Genomic DNA, 12,901 nt, shown 5'->3' with positions numbered 1-12,901 from the left:
TGTTATATCAATATAATCATTTGTTCAGTCGTATCAATGAAAAGGAATCTTGCATATTTTATAGTGAATGTTTGTTTCTGACTTCTAATATAGAGAAACAAATGAAAGTCTTACAACCTCTTTTTTTCCCTCGAAATATGAATTATGGTTGTAGCTACAGTTGAAGTATAACCAATATATAGATATATATATAATTATTATGTTCATTGACGTTACTTAAAAATGTTTAACTCGTTGTTAATTAAGCCTTTTTCAACAACCTTTGACAGCAACTATGAGCCTCAACAATAAATGTTAAGATTCACTTCTTATATAATCTAAATGTTAGTACTCCTACAAAGGCTATAGTGATTATTGTAGCTTTCTCTTTTTTTCTGATACAATATTATACGTTAGAAGAAACAATATGAAATAATAAACTGTATACAAATTGACAAAATACTTTATCTTTTACATTTTTGTTTTCCTTTCTACCTAGTTTCCCCCTCTAAGGTAACAATCAAGGGACATCGTGAGGGTAGAATCGGGGACAACATCACATTAACGTGTCTAGCAGGTCCAAGTAATCCAGAATCCGAGCTATCGTGGATAGTAGATGGATTACCAGTATTTTCTACTTTTGATACTACCTTAACTTCATTAGGGACTTGGTTCACGACATCAAATATCAGTTTCACATTGACCAAGCAGGTAAATTGAAGGGATTTAAATATAACTGTGGTCAAAGTTTTTAAAATATTTGTTTTTAGTCCTATCTGAATTATAACGTGTTATTAATCTTCTTGTGTGTTTGTAAGAAAACAACACTGTTCTACTTATAAAATAATAACTTTTGTAGCAAGTAAAGAACGCTAAAATGAACAAACGCTTTGCAGTAATTATGAACTCTTAGTTAATGTGGGTATTTCAGTAAAACAAACAACTATAAGGTGTTGATAAGAATTTCAGTTCTTAAGTTTTTATATATTTATTCTTTATTGTTCACTATCGTTATTTGAGATTAAAACACGATGAACATTCATGGATAAGATCAAAGTGTTTATAAATCAGGAGAACTATCCTGAGGATGGACTTTATTTTAAAAGACATTACACAACAGCTTACACGGAAGCATTTTATCGCTTAGTTTTTTATTTTAACGCTTTTATAAACTGCTATTTATAATCTGTAAAATAATCATAATCAGCTAACATATCACTATAAATATTATTCATAATATATATATATATTTAAGCATTAATAATCTTTTCTAATACTAGATTTTTCCTTCATTCAATAAAATCATTCGTTTTTCTGCAAATTCCTTGTTTTTATAAGATTATCTAGCCATCTTACCACCGAGTTCTATGATTATGCATTATGAATATATTTTGTAAGTATCCAATAAAAATGACTTAAGTCTTATGAAGATTAGTTCAGACACCTAAATTTGTGGATCAGTATTCAAAATTACCTGAATACATTAATAGTGAAATCAAGCAAAGTGTTACAAAATTAGTCCGTTTTCTTTTGTCATTTGATTTAATATTTGATTGATAATGTATTGTTATCTGACAGTTGTATTACACACACACACACATATATATATGTATATGCATAACAGTATTTTAAAATCTCATTAAATATTGTTTATTAACATATCTAACTGAACACATTTAATTATTACACCAAGTCCTTGTCATTATACAGCTTGTTAATAATTATTATATTTGAAATATTGTTGTTACTATTAGCTCTAGCCATATGAGGTATTTGTAACTTAAAATGACATTTTAAAAGCTGTATTGCTAACGTTCTTAACGCTCGTTGTACCTGAAAGAAGACAGTTGTAAACAGAGTTTGCCAAACTAAGAAAAGACTGTGAAGGTTATTATGAATATCTATTTAAATCACTTCTTTTTCTCAGTAGAAATTAAGTTATATCTGTGAACTACTTTTTGGAAGTTGCTTTTTTATTGCCGAAGTTAAAAATACTGCAATACGTGTACGGTAAGGCATAGAAATCAAATTAGACTTATAATCTTGTCATTTAAATTCATATATATACACATGATAAGGGTCAATAACGGTGGGTTGTATAATCTATTACTGTGAGCGCAATTACACATAGTTGTTTTGGGAGCCCATCACACATTATTTTAAAATGAAGATAATGATTTTTGAAAAATGTACACAATTTCAGAATTATAAAGGAATATTCAACCTTAAATTCAATCACTGATCATAAGGAAAAATCTTTGAATATATATATATATATTTTTAGGATCCTGATACGAAGACATTTTCCTGTGTAGCTGTCAACAAGATTTTAAATGAGCATGTCACACAAACAGCAAAACTTAGTGTTATATGTAAGTACATAAGCAAATCTGAGGTCATGATTTCAGATTTGCACCGTCTGATTTTATATATATACTTATAACTGAATTATTATTATTATTAGAATTCATGATATCTCATTTGATTTTCTTGGTTACAAATACAGCTAGTCAAAACGTTTACAGCTTCTTTGGTGAGTAATACGTATATATTATTTCGCAATAAAAAGACGTCCCATATAGGGTTATAAAGCTTTGTATTACTCCCAGCATCATAAACAAGAATGTCAGTTGTAGAAACGATTCGCCTCATTGATTTGTCATTTATGCTTGTATGAACTTATCAAAATTCAAAATAGACACAGTATCGCAGTGTTATGTGTGTTTGAGCCTGTCTTTAAAGTTTATTTTTCTAAACAATTTCTATAGCATTTAAGAAAAAACAATATACACATTAATTAGTGGTCTGTCGTCGCCTTGTTTGTCAACCGATTTTATTTATTATATTGAATAACCTTCAAATAATACAAATTTTGAAATTAACTCTAATACTTTCTTTTGGCTCTTAACCTTCCACCGTTTTCAAACTTGTAGTCATGAAAAGGACGGGGCTGTTCGTGAGGCCTGAGGAACAGTATCACTCAGGAAATCACATCTGAAGATGGCAATATTTATAAGATGAGATACAGTGTTAGAATTAGTTACAAAATGTAAATTAGCCTGAATATTATTAGATATAATAAAATATAAACAAAAAGAAGGTTACTTGTTTATTTGCCACTATAATGACAACCTGCCAATCATATTTAGTAATCGTTCACCAAAAAACGTCTATCTAGCTACCTGTCCCCAAGTGGGTCAGCGGTTGGTTTGTTTGTTTATTTGTAATTAAACGCAAAGCTACACAATGGGCTAGCTGTACTCTGCCCACCACGGGTATAGAAACCCGGATTCTAGCGTTGTAAGTCAGCAGACATACCGCTGTGCCACTGGGGGGCCAGCGGTTGGTTTACGGACTTATAACACTAAAGTTCAGTTCCCCTCGGTGGACAGAGTGCAGATAACAAATCGTATAGTTTTGAGTCTAAAACAAAACACACACATTAAAACATCTAACATAACTACATTTTTCATATCTAATACAAGTTATTATAAATAAAGTAGAGTTTAATGCAAAAAGTATGAATTTATATATTTTATTCCTGAATAATATAAGCTGCAATTACTTGATGGGAATTTTTTTTTCAAGGCAACAACACAATACTAGTTTAAAGATACAGTGTATATGTTCTGCATCAAAATGGTAGTATTTCAGGGATGTGTTTACTTTCTGAGGGCTTAATGTAACATGATTTCAGAGACTTCCAATCTTACAGATCCACCAGGACCGCCATCTGTAGAAGAACTTGATAATGAACCAATCATTTCAGGGGAAATAAAACAAATTACCTGTGTTTCTTTCGGCGGGAATCCTCGTGCAACCATTCGATGGTTCAAGGGAGATATGGAGGTAATATAGCATGACACGTCTTAAATTGCTTGTTATTTTGAACTTAGATTGTTTTATAAAATAACAACAGACATTTCGGTTCTGGTAAAATCCGTTTGAAAAACTAGAGTGCTTTACATATAAATGTAATATGGGAAAATAATGTTGCAACAGAAATTGTCGCCAGAATAAAACTTTTACACACACACACACACAGATATATATATATATATTATTTAAATAGTAGTTTTGATTAGAATAGTGAATATGTATCCGTATACGATGCAATAACGCCATATTTTGTAATGCATGTTAGGCTACGGAGGCGCTACACAACAAATTATGTTAACAAATCTAACTTTTATTTCTCGAGATTTCATGAATTTTCTTGAAAATAAATTGAAATATGTTGATGTTTTATCAATGAATACATAATTTCGTATATAGTAAAATTCAAAAACAAAACAATTAACATTACTCTAAGGGTAAGAGAAGTATGTGATCGACGTTTCGGACTTCAAAACGCTAAAATGAGGACTGAACATAATGGTAAAACCAATTATTGATTTTTTCAACTTGTAATGTGAATATTAGTACATCCATAGGCATTTAAGAGGCATTTTAAGGCTGAAAAGAGAATCTCCAGGGAAGAGGTATTAAGCATATTCCTCTTATAAGATAATCAGCATGACTATATTTTCTGAACCCAACCGTGCAAAATGTTACATATATTGTGAATCATCAGAGAATAAAGGGTTTTTTTATAATTTAACTGTGCTCTTAACACTAAGAAATTCATCAGACTGCATATAGTTAGAAATGATTTTTATAAATAGGAAATTATCGAACTACTTTGTCATTTGGTGGGACAGCTGTAAATCTTCAGATTTACAATGCTACAATCAGGGGTTCGATTCCCCTCGGTGGACACAGCAGATAGCTCAATGTGGCTTTGCTATAAGAAAACACACTAGAGCTACTTTAAGAAAGAAATTACTAATCTTCTCACATGTGAGAGTCGATAACAAATCACAGTCAAATTGCATTGTGTCCAAAAACATAACGGAGAAGTGTTACAGTCAGTTTCTACAAATAATAATACACTACATTCATTGATTAATTATCATGATAAACATAAAAATATAATGTTTGCCTGCAGTATGTGTCTGCAATATATAAACCTAACGTCGGTTATAAACACTGAAAATTAATATAAATTTTACAGAAACATAGTAGCTTTGTGAGTCACAGTAATAAAAGTAAACATTGGTAACACTGCCACTATAATTTTACATTACAGTCATACTCAAACACAAGTTAATTTTGTACCCAAAAATACCTTTTTATGCTAAGATATTAATTCTCTCATTTCAATGTTCCATGTCCCTTAGGTCGTAGCTATGACTAAGCCTGTACCTAATGGAGTTGCAAGTAGCTTAATAATCCAAGCTGAAGCAAGTGATAATGGAGCAGTATATAGATGTGAAGCGTCCAATCCGGCAATACCCCGACCTCTGGTGGTTTCTGTAACAACTAGAGTCATCTGTAAGCGATAGACATCATCTACAATGGTTTATCACTTTTGTAGCTTTATCTTAATCAGAATATTTCATTTGAAATACACATAGATCATTTCTTTAGAGACTTAAAATATCATTGATGTTTCTTTTGGTATGATCCTAATAAAAACACAATTAACCACTTTGTGTTATATATTTTCAATGACAACAGATTCATCATCATTTGTCTTTAGAAAACAAAGTTATTCAAAATATGGTTCTAACTTTTGTTGTACTTCTTAGTTCCACCTGCTGAATTAAACGTCGAAATAAAGCCGCAAAATCCGAGGGAAAATCAAATTGTAAGTTATTCAGATTTTGTGCTTTTGAATATATGTAAGATACTTTTATAATTAAGTCTTACTCAATTTTAAGAATCTAATGACCTGATATTAGCATAGAGAATAAAAAAAGGCAAAAGAATGAGTGCGTCTAGAAATAAATTTTGATGAATTTTTTAGTATGGATGTATGCTACTTTTATTTTACTTTTCATTTGCTGTTTCTTTTTTCTACAACTTGAGCAACACCAAGGTATTTAAATTGCTTAAAAGGTTTTTTTTGTGTGTGATCCTAGCTATTTATTTTTGCCGTAGTCTTTTTTTCTATAAACATTTTGCTGAAGATAGATTGGTCTTACTTTGTAGGACTTTGTTGTTAGTGTAAGTGTAATAACATTCTGTGGCGTTGACAAGTGATAATCTAACAATGAACAGGTAACAATAACATGCGAGTCTGGATCCAGTAATCCTGAGAGCATCATTCAGTGGTGGAGGAATGATAAATTGATCAGTGGAGATGTGGTTGCGATCTCTAGAGGAGACTATGGAGGAAAAGTAACAAGAAGTCGACTTCGATTTAACGTCAGTTTTGAAGATGATGGCTCGGTGTTCGTGTGTCAAGCAACGAACCCTAGAATACATCGTTCTATACAAAAAACCATCAAACTTGAAATACTTTGTAAGAATTATTTTCTTGTTCAATTATCCAGGTATCTAACGTTTAGTCTGCGTAACTTAAATTTTTTTGAAAGACTGTATACGTTTACGGATGCTCGTTCGGATAATCAATTTCAATGTAATGTGTATTCTCTACTTGGAAAACATGTATTACATTCCGCTGACAAAATAAGATAAAATAATGATTACAATTATGGTTGAGAGCATCGCTCGCATTGTTTGTACACTATTAAAGAATCACTAAGATTTAGTTATATGTTTTTGTATACCAAACCTAATGTACTTGAACGATTTGCATTGTTTTTCTAAATTTTATTTAAAATGATAAAACTTTCAAACTTTATATAAATACTTATTTTTTTTGTTATATCTATTTGGGCTTAAAGTAGATTAACAGTAAACAGTTATGTAAATATAGATTTGTATTTCTTTTGACATGCTACATTTTCGTTCTCTTGGCATAACTTAAAATCTTATGTTTATATATATATAAGTTTTATTTACGTATTTCTAGAACTTGTAATAAATAACCGGTATCTGAAGTATAAAAACTAGTTTGCGCACATAAGTTACGAGGCGAATACATTTGTAATTAATCTCATATAAGGGGAAAATACGTTAAACCCCTTATAACTACTTTAAAAGTTTACGGTTTCCTAAATTCAGACAATAACTGTTACGTAATTTCTTTCAATAAAAAAAGCTCGACAACAGGAAGTTTACTGAAGCACGTTATCATTCAGGTGTTTTGCGTCAGAGCTTGAAAGCCTTAGATAGTTAATGTATAGAGTTATCCTACGACCAGTTGGAAATATTTTCTCCATAGTCTATCAATATTAAACATCAAATAATAGATATGACATGTTGGTGTTAGCCTTTTATTTTTTGTTATATTAATTGCAGCAACTACAATCGAAGTAAATTTAGAACATTATAGAATGCGCTTTAAAAACAGCAGAAGAACTATAGTGCATTTGTTTATTCTATTCATTCTGTCATTGCTAGATAAGCCCCGATTTCTGGTTCAAAATCTGGAGCGCTTCGATGTGCTAGAAGGAGAATCAGCTCATATCAACGTTACTGTAAAAGCTAATCCGTCGTCCATCTCCTACCAGTGGTTTCAAGAGGGGCAGTTAATAATTGACCCCTCGTCCAGTGCACTCTGGATCACGCACGGTCCTCATAGTCATAATGTTTTTGCAAGAGGTTCAGTACTAGAAATCCCAAAAGTTTCAAGAAATCATGCGGGTCTTTATGTATGTGAAGCTGCAAACTCCGAAGGAGCTACAAAAATTGAAATAATCATTAACGTTCTATGTAAGTCACACTTTTAATGTTACTTGTTTACTGATTTTTAAATTTAAGTTATGTTTTACAATTTCGGATGCCTCAAAGGTAAATAATCAGGCAAAATTCACTGAAATCTTAATCAGCTATAAGAGACTTAGTTATTTTAGTTGATTTTTACAATAATATCGTTTAATGTAATAGGTCTAAAAAATAGTTGTCATAGACGCCACATTTATTAAGTTTAGTTTTAGAGAGTAAAGAAGGCTGAATCCTGTGTTCAATGATATGCATTAATAGTGTTTAAGATAATTGAATCCAAAAGCTTTTAAATTTTCAACTTGTGTTCCTCAGGTTTAAATACCAAAACATCATATAATTTGCCTTAAATATTGTGAATACATAAAAAATTTGTTTTCTGTATGAAATAGTTTAGTGAAATTTTCAAATGGTAAAATTGTCCATAGCGTACAAGTAAAGGAGCATATCAAAATAATGTTCCCAATTAGGTAGATTAAGTAAGACCTAAAGAAAGCGAATATTGTCAATAAAAATATATGTAATGCTTCAAAAAAAATCTCTAATTAATATTAACATCCAATCAGAGCAAGCTACCTACTTTGAACAAATTAAAAATCAATTTGGTAATGAGTATAGCTAATTAAATGTATTTTTCTTGTGTTCTGACTTATAAATATTATACTACGTTGCTTCATCAGTTGGGCACCATTGCTGCTAACGATATTTTCGACCGTAAACCTAATAATACCTCACGGACCTTGGTTAGCTTAGAAGATTTAGGTAAGTCCTAAATCCAAACACCAAACTAACAATACAAAACAATGTTTATAATAAAATTATAATAATGAAAATTAAAAATTGTAAAAAGAAATATCTAAAACATTCGAAATTTACTTTTATTGCAGTTGTCACCTTTTCCACAGACAAATTAAAATACTATTATAAAATGTTAATAACAAATTATAACTGCTATCGGAACATGCAACTTTACTTGTGGAAGTGGGATTTATGTCATGTCTCACTCTCACTCCCATTTATATAGTATATATATATATATATATATATAACGAATGTAAGATATTTAGCGCTTTATTTTGCAACAACTAACAAAGCTACTTCAGTTTCATTTAAGTTTAGGTAAAACTTACTAAAGTACAAGTGTTTGAAACAATTATTATTAGTTTTCAAAGATTTTACGAAAATATTTGTATTTAAGACCAAGCTCCTAAAGCTGTGTGCTGCCGTTTCTCATTTTATACTACAGACGAGAAGAAAGGCAGCCAGTCAATAGCACCCTGTCAACTGCCATCCACGATAAGAGAATCATTGTCCCCATATAACGCACCCACAATTTAAAGTGCGGGGAATATTTTATCCTATCGCACGCAATCGAACCTGGATTGTCATCTCCGAAATCGGGATCTGTAAGTCAGAGCCAACGCAAGCCCTTTTTCTGAAAGTATTCAATCCATTTACATATATATATAAGTAACCAAAAATACGCACTTCGCAACTGTCAGAAAAGCACCTCTTATGATATAACAGTTGTTCGTCATGATATTTAACATTATTGTTAAAGCGTAACAATAAAAAAAATATTAGATCTTATTATTCAGTTCTCTACCTAAATTTAAAGTTACAACTTTCTTTGCAACAAACGTCCTTGTGTAATTAAAATCTAAAAGTTTGTGCTTTTCATCGCTTTCTACCATTTTACCACTTCATGCAATTAATATTAAAAGCAACTACTTACTTTCATATTACGGAATCATAGTCAAATACACATATACATGTATATGATAATTTGCTAATTACATTTTCAGTACCCTGTAATAATAATTTAGTAATGTTATTGCTTAAATTTGTATTCCATAAAACTGATCTGTGTAGTATATCAGGTTGTATATTATTCCTATACTCTAATATAAGTTACAATTTTTTCTTACATTTTTAATTACATTTGAGCGATAGAGTATCATACTAATAGCGTATGGATGGTTAGCCTCATAAAGACATCATCTAAGCAAAATAAATATATTATCCATACTCATATATATTACATATTTGTAGTTTGCAACCGTACAAGTACATTGTTTTACAGACAAGAAAGTAAACTGAAACGAAATACTTGCATTATGACGTAAATCTACATAATCTCCCTTTTTGGCAAGATTTTCTTATATAGCCAACATTTTTCTTTTTTTAGCTACAAATCATAATATGAAAATGTGTATTGTTATTAAGAAGAAAGCTTATGTAAAAATGCTTTTGAATCATCCAATAATAAAGTATCCTGAAACATTGCGGATGTTGGCATTCTTCTGACAAAATATAACTATGAAATCATTATTGAATTTTTAATATTAAGAGCATGCAATTGTATAGAAGTTGCTGCATGTTTAGTCTGTGTCATTGCATTTATCCAGATTAAAAGTTGTTTTAATTGGTTACGTCATATTTAATATCAAGTTTAACGAAGCTAATTTTGCAGTAAAGTAAATTAGTTCTAATGGAAATTCTCTCTTTGATCAACTCCACACCTTATTCCACAAACGTCCTTTTCATTAGAAACAAAAATAAGATTATTTATTGTTTTTAATGAATTTTATTACTATTTAAATAGCCATATCTACTTTTAACCTATGATTATTCTTGCAAACTTTTATTTTAGAATATATCTCAAGTAATTCTTAATTAGTCGCATTTTCGTCTTGAGCTCTTGAAATACAGTTTGATATCTGAAGCTTTTGCTCTGAAGATATAGTTTTTAAACTCATCATTCAGTTTAAATAGAGTCTTGGCCAAAATGTTCGCATTCTGTTTTATATTATTGTTAGCGGCCCGGCATGGCCAGGTATTTAAGGCACTCGACTCGCAATCTCAAGATCGCGGGTTCGAATCCCTGTCTCACCAAACATGTTCGCCCTTTCAGCAGTGGGGGCTTTATAATGTGACGGTCAATCCCACTATTCGTTGGTAAAAGAGTAGCCCAAGAGTTGGCGGTGGGTGGTGATGACTAGCTGCCTTCCCTCTAGTCTTACACTGCTAAATTAGGGACGGCTAGCGCAGATAGCCCTCGTGTAGCTTTCCGCGAAATTAAAAAAAACAACAAGAAACAAAACAATTATTGTTAGTGTCTACGTGCATGGAGTAGTTATTACAGTAAATGCCCGAGTAGTAACAGAAAAGGTAGCGTACAGCCGTACAAACATGTACATGTTGTTATTCTGGTTGTATAAGTTGTTTTGAGCATTTCTTCGTCAAAACACACATAAACACCTGTTTTGTATAGAATGGTGTGCTTTTAGTATAATCTTTTTCGAAACAGGTCAACGTAATTGGTGTAGAGTCATGCCTTGTGACGTGCCAGAAGTTATAGGACTTCAAATTGTTCGACTGTCCAGAAAATGGTATGAAGGAAATGGACATTGCCAGAAAAGTAGTGCACCCCAATGTACTGTAACCAAAATCCTGAAATGTCATCGGACTACAGGAAACGTTGTTCAAGGGAAGTCTATTGGTAGACGCCGAAAAACTACTGCCAGATGACCGTGTTTTGATCAAGGTCGAGAGAAGTCTTGCAACACCTTACAACAGAAATGACATAGACACATTCATTCCAAAGTATCCAGAAGAACAGTGGATAGCAAACTGACCAAACAAGGGTTATTGGCGATCTGCAAACTGATATTAACCAGAATTCGTCGCCCTCACCGTGTTACTTAGGCAAAACAGCATGCCAAGCTAGTTAGAACACTGGCGACATGTCATCTTTTCAAATAAGTCGTGTTCGTCGTTTGCCTGGAGAACAAATGAGGGAAGACTGTCTTTTCCACAAGGAACACATAGGAGGTTGTGCACTACATGTTTAGGCGGCTATTCTCATGGTGGAAAAAATGTCCTTCATATCCTCCGAAGAAATGTAAATGACGCCTCCTATAGGCATTGCATGGAGACAATATTTCTGCCATATGCTAGGGCAAGGTTTGGCAACAACTCTGTGTTCCATGGTGACAATGCCACTGCCCACAGTGTGTATTGTACAGGATTATTTCGACCAGGAGGACGTTACAAGATTGCCATGACCAGGAAAGTCTCCATATTGTAATCCCATTGAGAACTGTTGAACAGAAATGAGTCGGAAAATTGCTAACCAGAACCATAAACCAGCTACTGTAGCTGAGTTGCAGCACTTTCTAGTGACAAATTGGGATGAAATCACGTTGGATTACATCAATAACCTCATCGACAGCATGCCAGGTTATTATACTACGAGGAGGGCCAACCAAGTACTGAATATGTAATAGGAATAATGTAACAGACGCTGTTTACAATAATTTGATGTAATATTTTGTAATTATATATGTTTTGTTGTGATAGGTGAAATACTGAATTACACATCTTTCTGCGGGTGTCTGGTAAAATTGTTTACTGTTCTAATAAATCGTTCATGATGTTCATAGAGCCTGTTTCATTATATAAATTACATGTGTAGATGTTTAATATGACATGCATTTCTCAGTTTGACAGTGCTAAGTGTATTTGTGTTCCATCTTAATAATGATGATCTTATTTGCTACAAGATATGCAAACATTCTGCCAAAGACTGTATAATTTGATTACTTACTGTAACCCTGTCAAAGTACACTGAGTTAAGTGGCTTCTGGTCACCAAATCACTACAATATAAATACGTCTGATGTTGCATCAATATTGTAAACAATATTTTAAAATATCTGAGTATTTTAAGCCATAGCTTTTATGATTGTTGTTGCTGTTGAAAGATGATAGTTTTCTATGGTAATAAATATAAAAATTACGCATAAATAAAATATTAGATAAAACAACACAATTTTCAATTTTTATTTTTAATAGATTATAGAACATAACCTAATCTAAGATTATTAGCATGTTACACTTTACACTTAATGCTTTAATAATTTTGCACTTTCACATCTAAATTTATTATTATATCGGCCAATAAACTAATAGTCATTTATGCTAAATTTAGCTATCTGCAGAAAAAGTATAGAACATTTCAACCACTCATTGAATTTTATTCAAACTTTAAACTTTTAAATCACAAATACAAATATAAAAAAGACTTAAGATTTGTTCCTTTATAACCTTTTTTTTTTAATAGTAAGTAAGAATTTAAATATATAAATAGTTCTTATTTTGTAAGTAAACAAAGCATAGGCAGCACGTAAACTTCTTACACAAGGAAAATGTTAATAATTTGTTTAAATTAGTATATATATATATATATA

At 31.4% G+C, this 12,901-nt stretch overlaps 1 protein-coding gene across 2 annotated transcripts in view; it reads left to right on the top strand.

The window, feature by feature from the left end:
- The window catches only part of LOC106461973 (synaptogenesis protein syg-2-like), a 141,728-nt gene that overhangs the window by 107,674 nt on the left and 21,153 nt on the right, over positions 1-12,901 (top strand). For both annotated transcript variants that reach the window (XM_022389268.1, XM_022389262.1), the window contains exons 8-14: positions 479-690; positions 2,264-2,351; positions 3,695-3,828; positions 5,199-5,352; positions 5,610-5,668; positions 6,082-6,325; positions 7,330-7,641. In XM_022389268.1, coding sequence (XP_022244976.1) covers positions 479-690; positions 2,264-2,351; positions 3,695-3,828; positions 5,199-5,352; positions 5,610-5,668; positions 6,082-6,325; positions 7,330-7,641 — 1,203 coding nt within the window. The remainder of the gene's footprint in view (positions 1-478; positions 691-2,263; positions 2,352-3,694; positions 3,829-5,198; positions 5,353-5,609; positions 5,669-6,081; positions 6,326-7,329; positions 7,642-12,901) is intronic.

The sequence above is a fragment of the Limulus polyphemus genome, unplaced genomic scaffold (genome assembly GCF_000517525.1).
Source record: "Limulus polyphemus unplaced genomic scaffold, Limulus_polyphemus-2.1.2 Scaffold42, whole genome shotgun sequence".
NCBI classification, from domain to species: Eukaryota; Metazoa; Arthropoda; class Merostomata; order Xiphosura; family Limulidae; genus Limulus; species Limulus polyphemus.
Note: the sequence above shows the minus strand (reverse complement) of the source record. Positions and strands in the feature narration are given on the sequence as shown.